Genomic DNA, 26523 nt, shown 5'->3' on the forward strand with positions numbered 1-26523 from the left:
ATGTCTGGAAAACCAGTTTGCATTGCTGATTTTGAAGAGCATGCTAAAAAATTTCTCCCCAAATCAGTGTATGATTATTACCGATCCGGAGCGGATGACCAGGAAACGCTAGCAGATAACGTAGCGGCATTTTCAAGGTAGGAGGATAATGTAAGGCTGGAGTGGGAGGTAGGAGGTGTAAATTCTGCTTTATTAGCAGATGTGGTGCAATATTAGATGTTTTTCTGTGTGAACAAAATTCAGTTTTTTTGAAACTTTTGGTTTTTATCGAAACGACTCTCAAATAATTCATTTTGAGAACTGCCTCTCCCATTTCACTCCTCCATCTAACATTTTCTGTCAAAAAGAGTCTTTAAAATCCATTATCTTTTCAGCTTTACCTGCATTTGATTTCTTTTATTAACGTAAATTCTCTAAAGAGTCCTTCGGTTCCAATATTTAATCAGCTGATGCAAGTGTAATTTCTACATTTTGGGCTATAATCCAGGCAAGGGATTCTTGTGGTGGGGTTGTACCTCGTAGCTCCTGAGTCAGTTTTGCCTTTTGCCTCTTCCTGCTGGACTGAATTCGTTCGCAGCCTTCCCTGGTAAGTGCTTGAGCAACATCGCTCGGTCAGGGCTGCGTAGCCTAAAGAACGGAGGTCGCATGTCCTACCTCTGGAGCGAGCCGTGAAAGCCAAGGCTCAGCACTGGGTGGCCAAACCGTGCTCGAGGGGGTCTCCAGCAGAAGGTCAGCACTTCACCAGGAAATATTGTAAATGATGGGATCTGTTATAAACAGGTTTTGACTTACAAACCGATCCCCTGAGCTGGTGCCAAAACCTGGACTCAGGTCACCCCTTGCCTCAGAAGTGCAATGGTCAGCACAAAGCAAACCAGTGTTTGCTGTCAGGTTCGGTGGAAGAGTGTCAAAACTCGTGTCCAGTCAGTTGGTTCCCCATCCCCTGCATCTCTGCTGCTCTGCCCCAGCGCATCAGCCCAAGTGCTGCAGAGGAGAGAAAGCAGCTGGAGGCTGATCGCCTCAGCCCGACTGAGCCAAATCCAACTGCTTAAGCAGCTGTTGGATTCTCTTTCCTTCGGATGCTGTGTTGGTGCAGACATTTAACCCCCCTGCGCTTGTCTTTGCTAATCTCTAAAGGCTTTGTCTTAAATGCCTCCAAGTCTAACAAACCAAACAAGATCTTCCCAATTTATCCTTATTCTTTCTCCCTCTCCGCTTTGCTGTTTTGCTGTAGAACAGCAACCCCAGGTGCTGCTCCAGTTGCGTTTCCACAGGCTATGAGCAATTCAGCTGGAAATCCCATGGAACTTTGTTAAGGCTCTAGGAAACTCAGTAGTAATTAATTTAACGTGATCTCAATGGCCAGATCTCAGAAATAGGCTCAGAACCCTAATTTTAGGGACACATATAGAAAAGCTTTATAATGTCAGGAGAAGAAGAAAACTAACCCCCACTGTGACCACTTGTTCCAGATCTCTTAGTTTTACATGGAATCCCAATGTGCTTGGTGCTGTTCAAACACAAGCCAAAGGACTTCTCCAGCTCTGAGGAGTAAATAGGAGCAGGAGGAGGTGTAGTAGTACTCAATGATTTTTATTATTTTTTTTTATTTTAACACTTCCAAATGCTGTGACATTATTTGCCCTCAAGAACCAAAATGTGATGTAAAGAAAGGAAACTAAAAGGAAGTGCTCAGAGGTGTTCAAACTGTGGAGCTTGCAGGCAGCCTGGAACTGAAGGAGATATTAATTAGCAGAGCCTTGAACAGCCTGAGACATTTTAAAAAAAAGTAAAACTAAATTTGCCAAGTCCTGCTGTGGCTAAAAGGCCCTTGATACTGGGTTCCTGCTCCTCAGCTCTGAAGGTACGAAGGGGATGGAAGCTGTGTTTCTGTCTTTGCTCCCCTTCTTTTTGTTTATTTGTCTTAAGGAAAACAAGACCTAATTTCTGCAGTAGCTTTAGTCCATTCAAACATCTTCCAAAAAGGCAGTTAATAAAACCTAAAAGACTTGGCAATGGGATTTACTCTATTAAATCATCGAACAACAGAACTTGTTGACAGCCAAAGAGAGAGGTCACGGGGCAGAAGTGCTGACGTCAAAGCTTTGCTTGTTACTGTTCCATCATGCTCCATCTACATCTCTTTCTGGATGTCCACCAAAGCACAGAAAAGTGTGATGTGCTGACGGTCACCCAGCAGATCAGTGGGAGAGCTGGGATCAGAGCCTGAAATCCACCTCTCCTGGTGAGACACGCAGTCCTCTCCGTTCAGATCACTGCAGTGCCAGCATCGCTCTTCCAGTGAGGATGGGCATGGGCATCGCCGCCAAAGTCATCTGCTGGGGCTCACCAGCTTTACCTGTATGAATGGAAAAGATGCAGGGCTGGAGCATGGATATAGTGATTTACTGCTTCACGGACAAACATGCTCCTTTATCTGTCCGTAACGAGAGGGAGGTGATAGCAAAGGTGATCAGAGTCATAAATAGCCCTTACGTAGCTCTGAAAAATGTAAGTTAGATCATTCCCAACGTTTCTAGTGCCTTCCTCTACCTGTCTGGTTGCAGACTGAAATGTTTCCAGTAAGCAGAGTGTACTTTCTGCCTGCAGCCCGATGAACCTTCCTCCCTGCAAAGACGACCCCCTTTAATGGGCCGTTGAACCTTTTTGGAAGCATGTTGAGCACAGGGCTCCACGGGCTTGGTCTCGATAGCTGCAGAGGTTCCCACTTGTCGCTGCTGAGGGACACGTGGTGGTGGATTCCGATTTTCTTAGCACATGGGATGCTACGGTTAATGGCTTATTAGACCATGTTTGCAATGGCTTCCTGGCAACACATCTAGGAAAGGCAGAAACCTGGTATAAAGACTTCACAGTATTTTGGTTTATAAGACGTGTTTGACACAAGCAACTTTTAAAATCTTGCTTTTTTCCCTTTGATGTCGTTGGGAGAAGCACAGCCTAATCATTAAGGATGCAAACCTGCTTCCCTCTCTGACTCTCACGCAGTCCTTGTGTGTCTCTGAGCATGTCGCTGTTTTTTCTCCCTGTTCCTGAGTCCAGCTTGTGGGTAAATATAAAACAAGATGGACTTCAGACCCCTGAGCCACAAAGATGAAAGTGTCAGGTGACTTTGTGAAAGAAACAAGCATGTTCAGCTTCATTTTCCATTGATTTCCACTGTCAGAAGCTTAGTCGCAGAGTTCAGCCTGATCAAAACCAGTTTATTTAAATATTTACAGATTCGTGTATAAATGTTTATGTTTAAAGGGAAGTGAAGGAAGCATGAAACTGAACCAGAAGCATGAATTGTTAGCCCAAACCTTTGTGGTGCAAGATTATTTGGATGAAGGAGACTGATAGGATGGATCGTATTTGAGGAAAAATCAGTGTTGGATTTTTCTGTGAGCTCTTTATTTCTTTTTGGCAACCAAGTGGTTGCATTTATGGAGAAATAGAGAGATTATTATTAAGGACTGATGTAGCAAATGAACAATAGTTTTGATAGATGCTGGAATACCTTTGGAACGACCCATGCAATTTTTGGAGCGGCTCAATCCATACTCATTAGAATATAAAATGAATGTTTTGGCATTTTGACAGCACAGGAGCTTGAAGTCCTTTGGACTTGCAATCAAATGTAAGAGCATAGAACGTCTCCAGAAGGCCGGTGTTTAAGATGAGGTTAGCACCACGTACACTAACTCCTCTCCAGCTTCCAGCTCTTCTGGGATTGAGGGAAGAACCGGAGTTCACACTTCAACATCAGCGTGTTTCTGTTAAGGGCAGATAATTGGGTTTTATTTGTAGTTTTCAAATGACGTGGAGATGACACCAGTGTAAGTGAGGCGTTAGGGCTGCAACAGATGATTTGGGATGTCAGAGCAGATGTTACTCCCTGCGGCATCTGACCGTGTTCACCTTGCATTTGCTTTGCGTCTCAAAACGCCGCGTGCCCTTCCCACACCGTGTTGTCTGGTGATTAAATTCCCTCTCAAGTTGTCAAGGAACCGAGGGGCCTGAACGGAGAATAGATTTTATGACAAGGTCAGGACGCCTTTAGCTTGATGGCATTCAAGGAATCAATCCAAAGTCTCCCCTTTCGGCACGTTAACGAAGGGGGACGTCTGTGCGTGTGTGTGGGAACGCGTTTCTGCTAATCCGCTGTGACATGTTCTGCCACCGACTCCCCGGCGGCCTTTGGAGAAGATGTGTTCTAATGTCACTTCTGAGGAACAGCAATCACTGGTTTATCGGTGACAGCATCGATGTGTATTTTCTGCAGAATTATCATTGACTTGTGGCTAGGTATGAAGGGCGTTTAAAATGACTGGGCACAGCAATAGTTTAAATATTGGTTAAAAAAGCAAGGCTGAGAAGGTGAGTGGGGTCAAACAAGCACATGAAGTTGTAGGGAGGAGAAAAGGAAAGGAATGCTTGTAATAATAATATGTTAGTTGCATTTCTGTGATGTCTTTCGCCTCGGAGTCGCAGAATGCTGCGAAAAGAGTCGCCGTGTGGATGGCAAGCAGCCCTGGAAGACAAAAATCACTTTTCCTCAAGCGAAAGCATCTCTTGCATAACCTTGCAGAGCACCAGCACCTGCCCCTTGCAATGGGAAGGGGAGATGAAGGTAACAGAGCGGGTTGGAGTTGGGATGGAGACATTGGCTGAGCAGTGCGTCCTTTGCCGAGCGCTCCGCTTGTGATGCAGTGCGAAGGGAGGGTTTGGTAACAGCTCGCAAAGGAAACAAGAAGAGCTGCTTGAAAATGTGTTGCAGTTTGAAAATCTCAACATGTTTCACAACTGAAAATGGGAAGGGGAAAGCAGTGAGTGCTTCCTTCTTACCCAGCTGCAAGATAATTCACATTCTGAAATTTTTAAGCATGAAGGGAAGAGCAAAAAACACCTCAAAACCCTAATTCCTCCTCCTTCCCTTTCATCCTGCTTTCACAACGGCATTTAGCTGGAGTTATCTAAATCGGGAGCGCTCTCTGCCTTCCCCACTGCGGCATCTCCTCGCTTCCAGCTGGGACGGAAAATGCGCTCGCTGATTGCGGCACACGAGTGCGGACTTGGCTGGGAAAAGACGTGGGTGATGAGGAGAAGATAATAAAAAAAAACCATCCAAGGTTTTTACAAAATACCCAGGAAATCTTTTAAATCTTTGAGTGAAAAGATTTGGAGGAAGCAGGTGGTGTGTGGCAGCCTAACGAACACAGCTCTGGTTAGTGGGAAATCCTGCTCTTGGGTTTTGTTTGCTGTTGTTAAGGGCATTTCCCTATGGCTTGTCCAGAAAATGCCTCACTTGAGGTGTCTGGCAAACTCATGGCTGAAAACATCCGTGTTTCCAGAGGAACATCAGGTTTTAGTTAAAGAGTATAATACTACAGTAGTAATCCCTACTGGTGTTTTTCACGGGACCCAGTAAATACTCAGATTTGAGTATTGATTTGACGTTAATCTAGAGGATGCGACCTCAGAAGGTGTGAGGGGAAGAGAAGCCACAGAAGGCATCAGAGGAGATATTTATGTTTAAAGTCTGGGGCTAATGAGCCTGAGCAGCCCAAAAAATTAATGGATGGAGTAATTTGGTGGCACATAAAGGTGAGTGGGAGAGAGGCCGTTTATTGCTGCTTGAAACAGCGTCATTTTTCTTGCATACAGTGTTGGGAGGATTTTTGCTCTTTCCACTTCTTTTCCTGAGCTAAAAGCACTAGAGAAATGTTGGTGCTTCAGGACTGACCCTCATGCGTGTGCTTTGAGATGGCAGTGGCTTCCAGCAGGTAAAAATCCAAGAGGTCTGGGAGAGCAGAGAAACTAGGAGGCTGGGGAAGAGGGAGATACTTCACATCCTTATGCTTTTGAGTTTGACTGTAAAAATGAGCAAGGTTAGTAAAGGATTTTTTATTTTCTTTAGATCTGCTGGGAAAAGATGTCTCAGAGCTGGGAGAAAGCCTTTGGAATGAAGATTAGGAAGCAAGGGGGAGGAAAAAGTCATGTTTTCTTTGTCCCACCCCAAGCCCATCGTCCCCTGAAAAATAACAAACCGATACAATAGCCTGAAAACAAGTCTGAGGAGACATACTTGCAGTGTGTGTCTTGGCATCGAATAATACAGCTGACTCCCACAACTCCACGTCTGCTTCCAAGGATCATAACCATCTTCCTCCTCCCTGGAGAGCTGGCATGACCTGGTGCTCTAAGGCTTCAGAAATTTGGGTCTCCTCCTGGCTCTGTCCCAGGTGTCTTATGGAAATGTCTCTTCATCTTTTCATAAAATGAAGAGGTTGTGTCTTTTCTCTTTTTTTCTAACTTGTCAGCTCAAGCTGACCTCTACTCGCCGTCAGAGCACAGTCTGAGGGTAACAGTGGCTCCGGTTGCTATCTCCTTGCTAGTAATAATCATACCAGTCTCAGGCTTTCTAGTGCTGAGCAGGTAGTCAGGTCCAGCAGTACCAGAGATTAAGCTTTTAATTATTTTTCTGTGATTAAAAATCAACAGCCATCATCTAAAAGTGCAGAGCGCTTTCAGAGGGAGCAATGCCTTAGCAGGAGGTTGACGCGTGCCCTACTGCTGCTTGCAGAGAGCCTTTGGCCTCGCTGGGCACACATCCGTGTGGAGAGGCAGCCCCTGCTAATGCACACCCTCTGGTGGCTTCTAGTAAGAGAGGCTGCGCTGTGACATCACCTGGGTGGTCAGAAAAAGTCCAGTTTCACAGGTACCCCCAGGAACGTGACCCTATTAAGATAAGTTTGGACGCTGCGGTGTCGTCTAGTTGACCCCATCCTAAGAGGGATCGTGATACTGTTGTGCTGCTGTTGTTGATGATGGGGGAGAAATAATTTCTGTGCGTGCAAGCATTCAGTGACCAGCTTGGCTGCAAGAAATTGTAATTTCAGATTAAGCGTATTTTAGTTTGCTCTGGTTTGGAGTCAGCTTCCATTCGTACCCAGACTTAAGACCCCAGCTCTGGGCTGAGGTGGTTTCTGGTGGACACGTTGAAGGCAAGACAAGGTCAGGAACGGTTGAGCAGATGCTGTGCCACGTCATTCGAGGGCCAGACTGTAATTTGCCCTGTTGGGAAAGCAGTTGTGCTACTCGGTCTTTTCTTGCACCAAATTACAGTGGCCGCGTTTTGGTCTTTTCCTGGAAGTCCGGAGTCCCTGTGGTCCAATGGGCTGTCCCTGGGGCTGCAACTGAAGTCCCAGCAACTCCGTGTGGCACAGCAGCTGGTGACTGTTGGGGACAGGACCTCTCCAAGCAAAGCAGTTCAGTCTCAGCGCCAGCGGAGACGTGATGCAGTGGATTTCCACCTTCCCTAAGCTGAGGAAAGCCAGGGCAAACATCTCGCCCACCCACTTCCCACGGGAAGAAGCGTGGCAGCTCGTTTCTGTGCAGTCTCATTTCAGAAACTCATAGCACAGGGACTAGGAGGGCTTAGAGTGTTAGTCAGACTAGTTTTATGCAAAAATCCTGTGTCTTTTGGCTCCCTAGCCCATAGGAGAAGTAACCCAGAGAGGCTGATGACTTCTGTTCCTGCACACCCTCTGTCATCCAGTTCTGCCCCAATGCTTTTGGGGAGGCCGAGACTCACCATAAACCTTATTATTTTGCAGCTCCTGTCTTTTCTTTCAAATGATACCAGCCACTGATGTTGAAAGGCTCTTTGCCTCTTTCACCATCGCTGGATTTCGGTCCCTTCTTGCCTGCTCCCTCCTGGCTTTGTGTGTTTCGTGGGTCCCACTGCAGCTCTGGGTCACGCAATGAAGTTCTGCTCCAGCCCCAACACATCTTTCACCGTGTTTCTCCTGACAGCAAGAAAATCTGCTCTTGGCTGTTAGGAACCGTAAATAACGCTGATTGCAGGCTTTCTATCCTCTTTTATTTGTCTCTGTGTAGATGGAAGCTGTACCCCCGGGTGCTCAGGGACGTGTCGGTAATGGACCTGTCAACCTCAGTCTTGGGGCAGAAAATCAGCATGCCCATCTGCGTCGGAGCGACCGCGATGCAGCGCATGGCTCATGCTGACGGAGAGACAGCTACTGCTAAAGGTAAACCGTGCTCAGTGCCCCCTGCAGCGAGTCAGAGCGCAACGGAGTAATACTGTGCCTGCTGGTCGTGGAGCCTGCCTTGGCTTCTTGCTCCTGAGGCTGCGTCCCTGATGGGTTTGAGTTGCTCCTCAGGGTGATAGGGTTTATTTTTGGGTTTGTTTTTTTTTACTGTTTTCCTTTGTCTGTTCTGGGTGTGGGTTCTCCCTCTCAATGACACGGGTGAGAAACGCAGTACGCAACAGGGAAAGTTTTGAGGGAAATCACTTGCAAGAAATACAAAACTGAAAACTACATCTATATATCTTTCTAAATGTTCTATGAATGTAACTGTATGCACGGTCACGGCAACATTCTTCCTGGTACAGAACTGTTTCTAGAAATTCAGGAGCCTTTGCTTGTTTGGGAAGAAGAATCGCTTTGAAGAGAGCTCTTTGTGCACATCCCAGGGAGCTGACGAGTTAAGGGCTCCTCTGGGCTAGATGCTGCACAAAGACATTGCCAGCACGGAGGTCGCAGCCTAAAAGACTGCGAGAAATGGGACCTTAACTGGAATTCAGGTGAGAAATGGTTTTGTACTCTTTTAACCCGAGCTGCAGGATGGCACAAAATCCGAGAGGGGTGTCACGCGATGTGCCTGTTGCATACAAGCAGCATTGGGCTGTGTGTTTGAGCGCTTTAGCACGGGATGAAAGAGGATACAAAAGCTAAATAAGCAATATTTAAAAAAAATAATAATCCTGTGCATGGCTGAGCGATTCATCTAACGGCGTTGCAAAAGCTTGGGTGAAGTGAGTCTCATTATCTGCCCTGCAGCGGGAGCTGGTCCCAGTTCTCATTAAAAAGCCGTGTCACCGCGATGCGCACCGTGATGGGCTGCAGCTCAACTCCAGCAGCGAGCTCTGTAAAAGCAGACTTCTCCCATTTTCTAGTCTGTTTGGGAATAACGTTTCCCCCTTCCCAAGAGATTTATTAGGAAGCCAAAGATTTGATGCCTGTTGTACTTACAGGCACGTTCCGCACGGTGGAGCTCGAATACCTTGAATTGGTTTGTGAAGCGGTGTCCAGTGAAGCCTTGGTGCTGTCCTGTCCTTTGGCAACCCTTATGGATTGTTTCTGGCCCAGGTTATGCTGGGAGGAAACTCTGAGGCAGTATACTGTTAAATGCAAACACATTAGTGCAATATTAAGGGTGAGATTCGAAACACACAAAATTCAGGATGGTCCATAACAACAAATTCCCACCAATATTATGGCCCGGCCACGTTTTAAGACATAAATCTCTAACAACATGTAGAGTTGAGCAGTACAATATGGTGGACTATCAGGGCTGAGTTATGGTTGTGGTAGATAACTTAATTTTGGAATTTCCTGACTTTTGTGCACTTACGTTTTCAAACTTTAACATATGATTATTGCATTTCGTCGTCTTAGGTTTTCGAGCTAGGAGAGCTTGATGTGCTGGCAACGGTTTGAATGCGCGGTCAAATAAACATATCCGTGGGAGCTGGTAAATTTTTCATCACTTTCAAAGGAGGACATAATTAAAATCACATCCTCTGTGTTGCATTAGCTTTTCTTGTAGAAAAAAAAAAAAATACAGCTTCGGTTTTGTGCTCCGTTAGAGGTGGAGCGGGGCGTTCAGTGCCAAGCTTTTGGTTTGACCTTATAAGATGACAGGGATTAGCTGTAACCTACACGTTTGGCTTAAAGGTTCCCTTAAACTTGGGACATTCGAGATCAGGGAGTTTGCTACATCCAACTTCTCTTCAACTCTGCGATACCTCTGAAATATAAGCGAGCAGATTGTTGGTTGCTTTAAATCGGCTTTGGCTTCAGCTGCACCAATTTGCACAAGCCAGGAAAGTCTGATCCATAGTCCTGTGGCTTTCACAAAGCCTGGCATGCTTTGTAAGCTTGACTTTTGGCTCAGGTGTATGGGAAGCGATGTATATGGTGGTGCCTCTGCTGTTGTGACAATCCTTGAGAAGCATGGTGTGGTCTGAGTCTTGCGCCTTCCCAGCCTGGGAAGCAGGTGTTGTGTGCCCCGGCTCATGCCGGGGGCCATGGCAGCTGCCCAAAGGAGCACTCACAGTGTGCACATGTGTGTGCCCGGGCACCGCTCAGCAGGTGCCACAAGCCACACGTCTACCTGCTTGAGGTTAAACCCCAAGAGATAATCTGGGGTTCGCACCATCCTTACCTGCAGAGCAGGGCGGTTCAGGGAGCAATAACAACCCCTTCCCCTACCTTTTTATGTTTCAGAAGGATGCCTGATCCTGCCAGGGAATTCCCTTAGACAACAGCATTTTGCTCTGCTCTTCCAAAGAGTTTGCCCGCAGGTTGCAGCATAAACGTCCTCTCTAGGGATGAGGGCATGTCGTGGTGCCTTTCATAAGGTAAAGCTCCTTGCCATCCCGACCCCTCGCTTTGGGGCCTGTCAGGGTTTTGGGAGCTGCTGCCCCTCGCTGCTGCTGCTCCTCGAGGGATGCTCTCCTGTGGCAACCAAGCTGGTGGGAAGGAGCGTGCATCTTACCCGAAATAATGCAAAGTCCAGCAGCTTGCCTTAAACACACCTTCATTGACAATTCTGTTTCAGTAGAGGATCTAATGAAAGGAAGAGGTAAGAAAGAAAAGGAAGAAATTTTTAAAGGAAGAAATTTTTCACTCCAAGGGTGGTGAGGCACTGGAACAGGTTGCCCAGAGAAGTTGTAGATGTCCCATCCCTGGAAGTGTTCGAGGCCAGGTTGGATGAGGCTTTGGGCAACCTGGTGTAGTGGAGGGTTTCCCTGCCTGTGGCAGGGGGGTTGGAACTAGATGATCTTTGAGGTCCTTTCCAACCCAAACCATTCCATGATTCTGTCTTTTCTGAGAAAAATGTTCCGTTGCAATTTTAAAAGTTGCTGGTGACAGGCCATCCGACACAACCGACGTTACTCCAAAGGTTAACTAACTCCACTCTGAGCAGAATGAACTGTAATCATGGTCAAAACTTGTACAGCTTCAAATCCAGATGCTGGATTTACTTATACTTCTGCCAGCTTGACTTTAAAAAAAAGAAAATAATAGATTGTCCATATAGGCTTTAATAAGGTTGCTCCTCAGTTTTCTTTGACATGCCTAAATGGACCTGGAGTCCTTCCTTACAGAGAAAGCTTTTTTTGTCCTTGAAACAATTTCATGGACCGTGGCAGTTGTCCCAGTTTTTCCAGGTCTTTCTTCAAGTATATTCCCAAGCATTTTAGTTGTAGTTCATTAGTGTATGTGGCCATTTTCCAAATAATGGATTTTCTATTCAGTAGAAACTGAAAAATTGGGAAGAAAAATGTTTTGGATTAACTGAAATGTTTAATTTGATCCAAAACACGATGTTTTGTTTCATTTTCCTACTAGCTAATGCTTTTAGCCATAGTTCTGTTTTGAAACAAAAGTGTTAGCTCAGAAGAAAACATTTCCATTTTGAAAATATCAACACATGACATTTTGACTTAGGTGAATTTTTCTCATCCTTCCCACTCCGATTTCAGCCTCTTTCACTAAATATGTTTGCCAAATCCGATGAATAATCTTAGCCATCGTTAAAGAGCAGAGGGCTGTTCTCTAAACACTTTTCAACAGAACTTTTCTGATTCTGCATGATTTATTTTCTGCTTGTCCATCAGAAGATTTACTATTCCCCCATGCAAAGACATTCGTTTGCCATCGTAACTTCATGCTGTGCTTGCAAACCAACGTGATCACTGTGTCATCTCCCTGAAAATGTGGTAGTGCTCACGCTCCTCTAAATAGGAGCCACCTTCAAGTACGCTGAGACAAAATCTTATGCACCATCCAGCTGCTTAGCACGAAATAGCAATTTTTTGAAACCTTAAATGATTATAAAGAGAGATGTAGTATTGTTTTATCGAGATTTCTATCACTTTTTTTATTGCTGCTGATTACCTAGTGCTCTCTTACTGACCGATTACCTTATATCCTCTTCTTTTAGCCCAGAAGCGGTATTGCAATACCTGACTTCTCTGACTTGCTGAAAATCAGGCTGAGCAGCCTGACTGTTTCCGTGGCCAGATCTTTTGAAAATGTTGCATGCTTGTTGCTCAGATCTGACAATTTCATGTTTACCCTCTGCAATTGCTCTCAAACATGGAGTCACTGCTGACGCAAGAAGGGTTTCACCATCACCTGGGATGTGACTGCACGTCTTGTTTTGCCAAATAGACAATAGGAATATAGACTGAAAAGCTTTTTTTTCCCCTGATTCAGTTTAGTCACTGGCAGCTCTATCATTTCCACTAGAGAGGGTGCAATACCTTTGTTCCTTCAGCTCTTAACAGACTTCCACTGGGCTTTTTCCTTGCTTTGACACTGCTGACCATCTGGATTCAGATTCCTTGTGCTCATCTGACACGTCAGTGACTGTGAGGGAAGGATTCTGATCTGTTGCTCTTTCTGCTTAGCCACAGTGAAAACAGCAGGACTTTGTACCCATCTTTCACCTGTTCCCTCTGTGGTGTTCCAAGAACATTGTTGATTTCGGAGTATGGCTGCTCCACAGAGTCATTGAGAGGACAATATTCATGTGGGACAACATGACCTGGACTGACCCGGCCCTGACTTCCCCCCGCAGAGACCAGCATGGCCAAGGGACTTTCTGGTGCACGTGTACACAAGCAGTCTGGCATGACAGCCCTCCTAGACCAGCCAGATCTGTTCTGGCCACGTGTATTTTTTCCCTGCTGCCTCCAGCCTTCCTGCACAGCTGACAAAACGCGTTGTGTCAACAAAACGATCGTAGGCACAACTCGCACGCAGCGTTTTGTACGGGGTAAGTGAGGTAAGGCTGGGCAGGGGATTTCTCAGCCCAAGTGTGTTTCGTCAAGAGAGTAATGTTAAGTGCTTTAAACAACTCTGTTTCTTAGGAGATGCAGCTCCAAGAACACAGGCTGCTTCTCTTGAGAAATACCACCGTGCCAAAAGGACATCGCGTTGATCCCAAGTGATGTCCTCTGGCCTCTAACTTGGGGACAGTGGATTCGGGGAAGAATGATCACTGTGGGGTAGTTTGGCTGTTCAGAGATGCCCCCTAAAAGGGGAACAACGGGAATTTGCACAGCTAGAGAAAAATGACGAGAGTTCTCATTGCCATACAAGGTAACTCTGACAAAACAGGCAAGCTTAAACCGAGCTCTTGGCCAGTGTCCTCCCCTGAAGTATGTTGCCTCTGCCCTCCCTGCAGGGACAAACTCCATACCCTTCCCAAACAAAGTGATGTCGCATCAGAGAGGGAAAGGAGACTCTGAGGTTTCAGGATAAAAAAAGGACTAAAAAGGTTATCGCTTTGTTCTCCTGTGGACTTCCCAACTGAGTCCTGTCCCATGGTCAGCCTTGATTTGTTGCTATGTAAAAGTTGAGTTCCCCAAGAACGAGGAAAGCTCCATTTTTATTGAGGTTTATGTTCCCTGGTGAGAAGATATGTCCTTGCTCGAGGCTTCCCTGGGCTAAGTACAAGCAGGTAACAGTGAGGCTGAGAACCCTGTGCCCACTCAAGGCAGCCATGGAGCGAAGGCTGTGAAGTTCCCCTTTTCCCCACCGTATCCCAATTCCAGTTGAGTTTGGCCCGGAAACAAGGTGGAGTACAAATAACTCAAAGCTTTATCATCCTGATATCAAAAGCTTCCCCAGCCTCCCGCGTGTGGCTAATGCCGTGCCCTCGGCACTGTCATTGACCTCAATGGGAGCTTGTATGTACAAAGGCAAATGTATGCTTTGGGCAATACTTGGGATTAAAAGAAGTACTAGGAAAAAGAAAAAAAAAATACTAAAACCAATCTGAAACGGCATGAGGAAAGGCTGGTTTAGAAAAATCTGATGTTTAAACTCTGGCAAATGTCACATACTGCCGCAACAGCGTCTCACGGGAATATGGATCCAGTACTGATTTGTAATAACAAATAGAGGTATTTGCAGCACCCCAAAATGGAAGTGTAAAATGTAGTTGTTGGAGGAAATGAATCGCTTCTCTTTTCTGCAGTTGCAGCTAAATGTGCAAGGAGTGGGAGTATATTTTTAGCAAAACCTGATTTGAGGTAGAAAAAACCCCAGAACCTGGCAACACTTCGGCACTATGTATTATATGTTTTTGAAAGTCTAGCAAATTGTCAAAATAAGCTTCCAAAGGATCAAGATAAAGCACAGATCGACTAAAACTGAAACTTGGAATCTCTGAAACTTTGAACCATTTTGTACACGTGAAATTTGAATTTAACTGTGCAGATCCAAAATCCGTGTGTTGAACTGGTGCTTTACCAGTTAACTTTACAGGACAGACGAGAGGGATTTTCTGAGTAGGCTTTTGTGAAAACTCCGTAACTCAGTTTGGGATAGTTGAGCTCGGATTGAACCAAACTGCTTAAATCTAATCTTCAAATCTAATCTTCAATAAAACGGAAGCGTTATCTTCTCTGTTGCCGCGTATGCAGATAAGTTGAAAGGCTGTGGTCTTATTTTTGTGTGTTAAATCTTCCATTCACCAAATATATTTTATTGCACAGTTTCTATTTTCGTTTTTGCTTTTGCAACCGTTATTGTATCCCTAGGGCTGTGGAGCTAGACTTGAGAAAAGTAAGAATAGAAATAAATGGATACCTAAAGGCAGATTGAACCATAACATTTACATTTTTCCCTTATCTGATCTGAGGGTTTTGCAATTGCTGGGTTAGCAACCCTCCTTCTTGTCCACCAGCTCGTATTTGACAGAGCAACAGGAATGCGGATCCCTTGTTTCTTAGAATCACTTAATGGACTTGATTTGGCAAATCGCTTACGGGATTTGCGATAACCCACCGCAGCTGGTTTTGACAGGACTTTATGCGTTCAATATCCATGGGTTCTTCAGAAGAAACTCATTTCTAGGTACTTATTTTGTGAGAGGGAGCTCTTTTCGGTAATTTTAAGGGGACAAATTGAATGACTAAAATGTAGAGTGTTTTAGTTTGTTGCTACTGTATTTCCACTGATTGAAAGCTGCCTGATGGCCATGGGAGGGCGTAACCAATTTGTTTGAATAAGCTGTTCATAAGCTTCCACTCTGAGACTTGTAATCCTTATTTAATAAAATGTTGTCATAAAGACCACTTTTTAATTCCTTGATGGCCTGGAGATGATGTTTTGAAACAGAGGTTCCATTTACATTAAAAATACGCATGCTGCGGTAGACCAAGAAAAATAAGGCTTTATATAATATTTTTGAGTTTTACAGTGTGTTTTCCTTTATTTTACATTAAATGGCAGATTACTCAAAAAGAATGAGTGGTAGATTCATAAAAATTATAGTTGTATGAGGTTAGCTGCTTCGTAGTGCAGCCCAGGTTGGAAATCACCCCGGGGAGTGGGGGCAGCCGGCACAGAGCCTCCAGCTGCTTCACCCCATCTTGGGATTGTTCTGTGACGCTTAACCTTGGGGCTGCCCACATCTCAGCACTGATTTCGCTCCACAGCTTTTGAAGGTGAAAGAGGAAAGACCCAAACACATTGGGTATGGGCATGAGCACCCATCCTTTTGGTCTCAGTGGAGACTTGAGACCACTTGTCTGTTGAACTTGCTCATCTTTGTATTTACTTTTGGGGACTGCCACTTGGGATGTGTTTCTTCCACTCTCTGTGAGATCAGAACTTCTACTTTTTATTGCCAAAACTGTAAAGCTCTCCGTGTGGGATCACGCAATGGACGTGGGGTCCCTCTCCTTCAGGCCATGAGACGGGGCAAAGAACAGTAGAGCTTCCTCCTTGACTCTTCAAATAAGGTTGTCTGCTGGACTATGACTTTGTGTTTTATTATGCCCCCAAATACCCTGTAGGGATGACAACAGGTGTTTACTTGAAGAGCACTTCAAGAAATGTAGGTTGAACCTTAGGGAATGTTTTGGGGATGGGAGAAAGCAGCCAAAATGCCACAATCAAAATGCTCAAGGGAGCGTGTGTGGCAGTGAGGAGGAGGACTTGAAGAGCGATGTTGAGAATGACAGACCCAAACCACCGACCGGCAGCAATGGGACAGCGTTCAAAAAGTTGGAAGCCTTAAATGCATTTATTTTTTTTTAGCTCATTTAAAACTCTGTGTGCATTGTCCTTAAAGGTATGTGCCAAAACTTCTGACAAGTGGCAGCCAGATGCTAGGAGCATAAAAAAAAGTTCCCCATTGGATAAAACATTATTCAAATGGATAAGGCTTTTTTTGATTGCAGTATCTTTTATTTCCAGTGTTGGAGCTGGGATCATCCCAAACAGACAACAACCACCAGAAATTTGCCTACAAGCACAGAGAATAAGCTAGAGAGCTCTCACAGCAGCCCTTTGCTGTTAATAACTGCTGTTAACGTAGCGTTCCCTGGAAGGCTGGAAATGTGTAAACACTGAGGAAAGGCAGTGTGAAATCACGTGCACCAACACACTCCCTTGAGCCAGGTGCTTGTTCAGAGGAACCACCGTGTTTTGGAGAGTCTTGAATACAATTTTGTGTTTCTCCAGCCTGCCATGCAATGGGGACAGGGATGATGCTGAGCTCCTGGGCCACCTCTTCCATTGAAGAAGTTGCTGAAGCGGCTCCAGCTGGCCTTCGCTGGCTGCAGCTTTACGTGTACAAGGACCGGGAGGTTACCAAATTCCTCGTGAAGCGTGCGGAGAGAGCAGGCTACAAGGGGATCTTCGTGACAGTGGACACACCGTTCCTCGGCAGACGTATCGATGATGTGCGCAACAAGTTCCAGCTTCATCCCCACCTCAGGTAGGTGCCCACTGGTGGGATGTGGGACGGACATGTAGCAATGCCATGGTAACCATGAGGTGCTGTGGGAGAAATTTGTCTCTGGCACGAGGAACTTCTTTTAGGTGCCACACGCTGTGCTAGGCGATAACACTGGGGAACTGAGCACGTCTCTTGCTATGCTTGGGCTATGATCTGCTTTGGGTCAAAGCTAAGCTTTCTTAGCTGTTTGCAGGCTGTGAAAGACATTGTGTGCCAGGGAACATGAGGCTGTAGACTGATGAAATGAGAGAGATGGGGCATTTCTTTGTACATCTGTCGATATATCCTTGGATGTCTTCAAAACTCAGCTAGACACAGACCTGTGCAACCTGCTCTGACTTTGAACTTGGATCTGGCTGTAGAGCTGGCTGTGCTCTGAATGGAGGCCTGGACTAAGTGGACCAAAGGTACCTTCCAACTGATGTTATGGTCCCTTCTAACCTATGTTATCCTATGATATTGCACTGGGTCCAGGGCCGTGTTGCTACTGACCATGGAAGCTCCTTTCCAAGCAACTCTTCTTTTACTCAAATACCAAAACACATGGCAATCAGCCTTTCTAAATTCTCGAGGACAATTTCCACCTCTACATGTGTTTTGAGACATCTTCTATATCTCAGAATCATAGAATTGTAGAATGGTTTGGGTTGGAAGGGACCTCAAAGATCATCTAGTTCCAACCCCCCTGCCATGGGCAGGGACACCCTCCACTACACCAGGTTGCTCAAAGCCTCATCCAACCTGGCCTTGAAAAAATATCTCAGAAAAACTCGTGTCCTCATGATTGACTTTAGCACTAATTCTAGTTCCTCTCTACTGCAGGGCCTATGCAGCATTTAATTTTAACAGAATTATCCAGCGGTGTTGTAAGGGCACTGATTTCACTAGCCTTTTGCAAATATAAATTGGTAGATTATGGAGACCACCTTGATAAACGTATGCTGAAGTACTGGCACAGCGTTAGCAGCCAGGGACTGGCTGGAAGAGTATTTAGTGGATGAGATATCTAGGACTTGAGTTTGCAAAGTGGAGCGAAAAATCTCACTAGAATCTCGCAGGTAGGTCGGTAGTGATCGCAGTCTGCCATGGCATATGGAGAGGCTACTGTGTTTGCTTTTCTTCAGAGCCTGCAAACGAACACAAAAATGGAAAGAAAACAAAATAAAGGATAGCTGAATATATCTTGAAGCAGATTAACTTTGATTTGGGTTTTGAGTGAAAGCTAGTTTGTAACATGTACATAGCAAGAAACATAATATCACATCTGGAGGTCTTTCTTCTTTTTCATAATATTCAAACTGAAGGTAAGCCATGGGACTCTGCAACGAATCTAATTCTTCACCTTGCAGGCAAAAAACCTCCAGAGCTTGAGGTGTCGGATCTCCCCCATGCGCTTGTCCTTGAAGCTAACGGATATAATGAAGATTGACAGAGCAGCCTTAACTCTGCTTGTGATTTTGTATTAAAGTACAATCTTATGAGGAAAGCGCCAGAAAACAAAAAATCCCTGACAAATCTAACGTGAAAATATGCCCCATATAGTAATCCTGCTATAGACCTGTGATTTGACAAAACATCATTGATACACATTGTCATTTTACCTAAAAAAAATAAATAACACTTTAAATAGCTTTTTTAGGGGCAGTATCTTTTTAAGGCCTGGGGTTAGAGCTTTTGAATGTCAGTCAAATAACCCAAAAATATTTGAGGAAAGCGATAGGACGGTTCTAAAACACTTGGACCCCACCTGACCAAACCGTAATGAGATTTTATGTGAGTGAACCGTATGAAATAATACGGAGTTGGAGTCATCTTTCAAGGTCGGAATTAATCACTTCAGATTTCAGAATGACACTGGGACAGCGTTTTGTTGCAGAGTCGGCGGTAAAACTCTCCTGGCGTGGGGCTCTGCTCAGTTACGTGATAACTTTTTCTTGGCTTCAGGATTTCAACAAAGTTTCGAAGCAACAACAAGGTGCCATTGTGCTCAGAAATGTATGTGAGGCAACATTCATTCAAGTGTTGATCTGCGTGTCACAGGCCAAGAAAAACAACAGTTATTTATATGATCTTATCCCTGGTTCTGTTTTCCTCCGGGTACCCCACCCTCCGCAAACCAACAGCTGAAAAGCTGGGCCTTGCTGAGAGCCCACTCCTTTCTCGTTTTCTTCTGGGCCTGGAGCTGAGCAGAAAAGCCGTGTGAAACGCTGCTTGTTGCAGGCATGAAATCAGCAGTGAAACCAGCCAGTTTCCATACAAAAATACCGTGCGTTTCCCCAAACGTGGAATATGAGTATAAAATAGCGCCCTGTGGAGCGAGACACAGTTTCTGAAGAACAGAGCAATCAGCCTCGGGTGGGACATGGGTGTCCTTGGCGGTACTGGTGTTGCCGATGGTGGTTTAATGCTTGTGAGCACTCGGGGCTGCTTCAGCTTTCTAATGAAAGCAACAGCCCAAATTTCTCTGTTCACCCTCCTTCCCCCTTCTCCTGCTTTGTCTAGGAAGTCTGTGAACTCTTTGGAAGTCTGTGAACTCTTTGGTGCAGGGACTCTCACTTACCATTCAGTTCCTAGAAGCCGTGAGATTAATTTGATGTTAAAGAGCAAATAGTAGCTAATGTTTACGTGCAAACTTCTTTTCCCCCTTTCCCCTGTTTTTTACAAGGAAACATACAAAAAGACACCCGGTGAACTGGTGGGATGTTGAACTGGTTGGATGTTGGTCTTGTTGCACAGATGAAAATTCCGGATTTCTTTGTAAGGCTCCATGCAGATCTATCTAATTCATGGAGCTTAACAAAATTTCTCTTCCTCCTTCTTTCCTCCCACCTACCCAATCCCCTGTTCCCTCCAATAGCCAAATTCCCTGGATCTGAAAAACAAAAACACAACCCACGAAACTAAATCCAAATTTACTGCAGGAAAGCTAAGGGCATTTTTGCTGGTAAGTAGAGATGCACCTCTTGCCTTCAGTGAGTCCTGAGTTATGTCAAGCAAGACTGATGTTCTCTTCTCACATCCCGCCTGTACCACTCTAGGGTCTGAACGTCCCACAGCTTCTGATGAATTTGTCTTCCTAGTGCTCCTGGCAGATATTATTGTTCCTACTTTATAGGGGAAACTGAGGCAAAAGGAGCGGCTTAGTGTCATGCCCAAAGTCACACAGGAGGTCTACAGGAGGCTTGAGCCCAGATTAGTGCTCTTACTGCTGAGTTTTCCCACCTCATTGTGGATTTGATGCTGAACCTTTAGATTCTGGACTTTATCCTAATTCTTTTGAAAGCATTAGGACTGTTGTCTTGGGCCAGAGAAATTTCATAGAATCATAGAATGGTTTGGGTTGGAAGGGACCTCAAAGATCATCCAGTTCCAGCCTCCGTGCCATGGTCAGGGAAACCCTCCACTACACCAGGTTGCCCAAAGCCTCATCCAACCTGGCCTTGAACACCTCCAGAGATGGGGCATCTGCAACTTCCCTGGGCAAGTGAAAAATTTCTTCCTTATATCCAATCTCAATCTCCCCTCTTTCAGTTTAAAGCCGTTGCCCCTTGTCCTATCACTACACGCCCTTGTAAAAAGTCCCTCTCCAGCTTTCCTGTAGGCCCCCTTTAGGTACTGGAAGGCTGCAATAAGATCACCCTGGAGCCTTCTCTTCTCCAGGCTGAACAGCCCCAACTCTCTCAGCCTGTCTCCATAGCAGAGGTGCTCCAGCTCTTGGATCATCTTTGTGGCCCTCCTCTGGACCCGCTCCAGCAGCTCCATGTCCTTCTTGTGTTGGGGACTCCAGAGCTGAATTTGCACCAATCTTATCAAATCCTTTGCCAGCCAAAGGTTTCTGCTTACTAAGGTCTGTGACCTGACATGCTGGGATAGGCTTTTTTGCTCCTGCCCTGCAGTACAGCAAAGGTTTAACACCGGTATATCGGATGCTGGCATTAGGGACTCATTCGTGGTGACAACGAATCTTTCTCAGACTATTTGTCTGTGTCTTTTGTCATTTTAGATTAAAAAACTTTTCAAGCAGTGACCTGGAATTCTCCTCGGGGAAAGACTTTGGAGATAATAGTGGACTGGCTGTGTACGTAGCCGAGGCGATTGATGCAAGCCTCAACTGGGAGGACATCAAATGGCTTCGAGGGCTGACTTCGCTGCCCATCGTCATGAAAGGAATCCTCAGGGGTTTGTAGCTCCGCCGCTTCCCGCGGGAGAGGCGAGGTGTCCTTTCTCGCAGAGGCACCAGGGAAGGACAAGTACTCGTGCTGGGGAAATTTCTGTAGAATTGCATAGAATTATATTACTTTTTAACAGCAAACATCTGTTTTGCTGCTATGGAATATGGTGGGATGCACGTTGCTGTTTCTGTGCTGTGCTCAGTGGGGAAGATTTTGCCAAAACAGAGCCAAAAACAATCAAAGGGGGGGAAAAAAACTTTCTCTTTCTCATGCATTGTTGGGAACCCAGCAACCAAGACCCTTGCAGAAGCAACTGTACCTAGAGTTGTCAGATGGTTTGTGTGGCTGTGCTGCAAGGTGTCTACCTTGATGTTCAGCAGGTAGGGACCAGAGCCCCGCTGGTCACTAAGCTAGTTAGCTGGTCCAGCTGATCCAAAATCAGATGGAGCCGGGAAGATTGAACTTGCTCTGTTCATTGTGCCTGTAAACACTACCTGATCTGAGCTGCACGCTACCGAAAGGAAAACTGGATTTCTATTCTGTTTAAAGAGCCCTGAGCACAGCGAAGTGGTTTCATTAAGTATGGATTATGACCATAATCATGCCGATAATTTCGGTTTGGAGAAAATAATTAGCAAAATAATTTCTTCATTATGAGTTGCGGGACATGGTGGAGAAAATAAAGGCTAGCAACCAAAGTGGCTGCTAATCCAAAGTGTTAATATGTTCTGCTCCAACATCTCAAATTGCTTTTCTCGTCTTGTTACTTAAAGATAAAACAATTTTCTGTGTTGAGATAGAGCTTTGGCAGGATGAAGCCCTAAGGTGGCTTTGCATTAGCTGGCACTGTTTCTTAATGATGCCAAAATCTCCCTCTTCATGGTGTCATATGCCATTTACGGAAGGGCATATTTTGTTTGGTTGTGTTTTTTTTCTAGCTGATGACGCTAAAGAAGCTGTAAAGATTGGGGTAAATGGTATCCTGGTGTCAAATCATGGAGCACGACAGCTTGATGGAGTCCCTGCAACTGTAAGTACTGATGCCCATATGCATGTCTCTGTTTTTCTCCATGTTTTAGCTTCTCATTTGCTTTTTCTTGGTAGCTGGAGGAAAAACTTGTAAATATGGTATGTGCCTTAACCCATGAGCAGTAATCTCTCTCCGTTTCTCTATGTCGCATCATACTCTGAGTTAGACACAGCCTCCCCTTGGTCAGCTCAAAAAAAAAAAACAACAGAGGAGGGTTTGTGTGTGGCTGTTTCTTCAAGCTACCTGAGCACCTTGTCCTCGGCTGCAGCACCCTGCGTGGAAATCTAGGAAGGCAATTTCAGATAGTGTATTATTGTCAGTTAAATGTTTAGAAATTGGAAAGTTTTTAAGAATTTTTTTCCAGTCTTCTCTTTCATTTCTCCTTTCTCATCCTTTTTCAAAAAGCCCTTGTTGCCATTTGCAGTTCACTGAAGGTTGTACTAGAGTTGTTTTTCCCTTTTCATATTCTTCAGAGACTTCTGAAAAATTACAGAGTTGCGGAACAGCTAAAGGCAGAATGAAACTCTCTCTTTTTCTCCTTTCAAATATTTTCACCTTTGGAAAAGGTACAGAGTGGTTAAATTACAGGTTTTTTCCTTTTTCCTTTTCCTTGTCGTGCTACCCCGTGCCTTTTCCGAAGGTGAAAGGGATTTGAGAAGTTCTGAACTGGCAAATAAGAAAGAAGTAAAGGAAAATGAAAAAGTATGTGTTCAGGCTGAAGGAAAACCCCCAAAATTCCAGTCATCACTCATCTTACTTCATTTGGTGTGGGAAAGCTGCACAAGTAAACGGAGAATGAAAAGGAGGAGAATCAAAGCCCATTTGTGACTGTTTCAGTATTCCTAATGTGTCCTTGAGGAAAAAACTCATGTTTTCCTTGATGATTTTCTGAAGGGAGAGGGGGACAGGTAAGCCTTTTTTCACTGCGGGGTGTTTTGCACGTGAAATCTCATCTGCTCAGCTCTGCTGACCTGTTGGGACATCCCCTCCTCCCCTGGAGCTTGTCTGCTCTCTGCTTATCTCCTCAGGGGTGGCTGAGGATTTCCCCAGCCAAATTCCTTCACCCACTGATTTTCCTGAGGTCTTCACGTGGACCCATTGATCTCCTGGTTGTGTCGGCTGGTTCTTCACCAGCCAAGCCCTGTGCTGGGGAGCCAAATGCCAGCACAAATGGTTTTCTAAATAGTTAACGGAGTTGAGGCATTATCCTCTGAGATGCTCTTGCCTGACTGTCTCCAGGTACTCTTGGGGACTGGTAGGAAAAAGACCTCCTGATGTCAGGACTTCTCCAGTTTCTACAAAGAGACAGATTTTTCTTTTTCAAATGTGATTTTGTGTTATTGGAGAGTGTGCAGCTATTCAGTTTTAGACACCTTAAAGGGAACTGAATTTTCAGAGCGTGGGTGCCTAATACTTCTGAAATGAATTTTTCTTTTTTAACTTCTGCCCTCTTTATCTTCTCGTCACCTTTTGAAAATGTATTCCCCAGTTTCACTGAGACTATTTGAAAATCTTGGGCAAGTCTGTGTGTAAGGTAATCCATCAGGAAAAATGTATGAGGGTAGTAAAAACATCATTTTACGAAATGAGAAAGCTCAAGAAATATGAATTAATTTTTTAGCAACTGCAGTAGAACAGAAATTAAACTTGCAAACTACTTGTGATGAGTTCTTCCTTTCCAATGCCGCAGTGGAGAGGAGAAGGCTCTGTAAAAGCTGATGTGTTCACTGGATTTCATAGTACAAAGAACTATATTTCACAATGCTGTTTTCATAATTTAAATATCGGTATTGGATCATGCTAAGTGTTTCTGTTTTAGAACCATAATAATTGGCTTCATTTTCATGGGTTTTCAGAACGTGAGGTGAACGCAAGCTGGTTAATATTTCCAGTGTCTAGTTACACATTGAGGAAATCTATGTTTTAATTATGGTTTGCATCATACTTTAGTTATTATAGCACTTTAATGTTGGTACAGTTCGTCAGGATGTAGAAAGCGGTCTCTGTATATGGAAATAGATCCAAAATATGTTTGGCAAGAGAGCAAAACCAAAGGGAGGGGAAAAAAAAATCATAGCAAGTGCCAAACTTCAAGAAAATTTTAATCCAAATCTAAAAACAAACTACACTTTCAAGTTTTTTTCCCCCACCATCTCCTAGTCATTTTTTATCCATTAGAAAGGAAATTAATTACATCCGTATTTGAAAGATATGAATTTGTGTGCCTTTTGTCTTACTACCACACAGTTTCCAGTCTCCTTAGTACTTGGCTTTCAGTTTTGTTTCTCTCCGGATTTTCATGAATGGGAACTATTTAGGCGTTATAGGCCCTATAATTAATGTTTGAGTTGGAATTCAGGAGGCTCATCTTTTCATCGGGACCTCTTGCATGGTGTGGATGTGTTACTTAACTCCCTAGTTACTTTCCTGGGACTTGGGAACAGTAAAAATCCTTTTCCCCCCTTGCCTTCACCACTGGTGTATGGAGTAAGCAGAGCTTGGTGAAAGCAACACATATGTGCCTTTGAAGAACTCATTTTTCCTACGTTATTCAAAACTGAGAAAGCTTTTTTTCTCCTTATACAAAGAAGTTTCCTCTACAATTATTTCTGCAATCAAGATGTGTTTTCATTAATTTTTTTTCAACTTACTCTAGGAATAAGTTCCTCAGGGCACATGTTTCTCTTACTCGTTGTCTATAGATACAATGCCTACTTCTGGGCTCCTGGATGCTAGCTGGCCCTTAGCATGAATGAATAACATATTTAAGCAAAAAAGTGAAGATAGTTATTTAAAAAGTGTCAGTGATTTGATTTCATCCCCAGACTAGTGAACACTGGAAGTTTGAGGGGGTAATATCAAGGAAAGGCCTCTTCTGTGCTTGCTGTTTCTTGTATTCTTCAGAAGCATCTGACAGTGACTTGTATCTGATGTCATGGGATAAGATGGACGTTTTGTGTCACCCTGCTGATTCTCATTCTATTTATGTGACTCTCCAAATAAATTTGACCTTTTCATGTATCCGCCAACATGCTAAGTCACTGCTGATTTTAAATGCAAAGCTGTGTTATTTGTACATGCAGTTAGTTACAGTTGTTCATGGAGCTTCTTTAAAGCTTGGATCCTGCACATAGAGTTCATTCAAAAGATAAATAGGGTTACAGGTGCAGACAAGCTGTATTCCCCGTTTCACTCTTTCAGATTGATGTCTTGCCTGAAATCGTTGAGGCTGTGGAGGGGAAGGTGGAGGTGTTCCTAGACGGTGGTGTAAGAAAAGGCACAGATGTTCTCAAAGCATTAGCTCTCGGTGCCAAAGCCGTATTCATCGGAAGGCCTCTCATCTGGGGCTTGGTTTATCAAGTAAGTTTAAAAAAAGCTCGAATTTTTGTTTTAATATACCTAGACTCACTCCTTAGGCTTAGTGTATGCACAGATGTGTATATGTGTGCATATAGGGGTGTGTGCATGATGGTATCTGAGCGTGTCTGTGTGCATCCAGACCATCTATTCTAAAATTCACGATGACAAGTACTCAGGAGTTACAGTTGTGCGTAAAACTTTGTTGGCACATGTATATGTACACGTATCTATGCATGAGCTATATGAACACATAATGGTACATATTGTCTCCTAATCTCTCAGGGTGAAGAAGGAGCAAAAGAAGTTCTCCAGATGCTGAAGGAAGAGTTTCGCCTGGCAATGGCACTGACAGGTGAGACATTGTTTCCTTTCAGTAAAAATCACCTCCGTTTCGCATTTCCTGATAGCTTTGATTTGCCCTGGGCAAGAAGCTGTGGAAAACTATGGAAGGGAGATGGAAATGTTTGCAACATAAACAGATTGGACTATGGAGCAATGGGAAAAGGACTTGTTATCTCTGTCTTATAGATGGAGAACTGAGTAGATTAAGTAAAAACAAGGAAAAATATTTTTGACAAGGAGAGCAATAAATCCATAGAAAAGTAGTGGCAAATCCTTGGTCACTAAGGGGTGAATTTCATCTGACAGAAGGAAGATTTCTATGGGATAGAGGAAAAAAAAAAAAAAGGCTTAGAGTGGGATAGAAAAGCAGGGCTTTCCCCTGACATGTAACTTCTCCTCCAGGATGCCAGAGAGTAGAAGAAATTGGCAGGACGCTGATCCGAAGACATCGAGTATTGCTGTCCAAGGTCTAGGTCTGAAGACGATTGCCTCGTGTGTTGCCTGTTTCACGGAAAGCGTGCTACCAGACAAAAAAAAGCAGCTCTTTGGGCCTCCACCTGCAATCCTGACTGAGAGGAGGTGGTCTGTAGGAGACCACTTGTTGAAGAAAGTACTTGAAGCAAATTTTACAGGTGTTTCCGTGTTCATAGAATCATAGAATCATAGAATGGTTAGGGCTGGAAGGGACCTTCAAAGGTCATCTAGTCCAACCCCCCTGCAAGGAACAGGGATATCTCCAACTAGATCAGGTTGCTCAGGGCCTTG

General features: G+C 44.5%; 1 protein-coding gene across 1 annotated transcript; it reads left to right on the plus strand.

Annotated features, from left to right (window-relative positions):
- On the plus strand, positions 1-26231 carry HAO1 (hydroxyacid oxidase 1). Its single transcript, XM_009991288.2, has 8 exons — positions 1-137; positions 7903-8054; positions 16578-16833; positions 20858-21033; positions 21965-22056; positions 25258-25416; positions 25699-25768; positions 26161-26231. Exons 1-8 carry the CDS (start codon positions 1-3, stop codon positions 26229-26231), a joined length of 1113 nt encoding a protein of 370 aa, XP_009989590.1.
- The last annotated feature ends 292 nt before the right edge of the window (positions 26232-26523 follow it).

The sequence above is a fragment of the Tauraco erythrolophus genome, chromosome 2 (genome assembly GCF_009769465.1).
Source record: "Tauraco erythrolophus isolate bTauEry1 chromosome 2, bTauEry1.pri, whole genome shotgun sequence".
Classification (NCBI taxonomy): Eukaryota; Metazoa; Chordata; class Aves; order Musophagiformes; family Musophagidae; genus Tauraco; species Tauraco erythrolophus.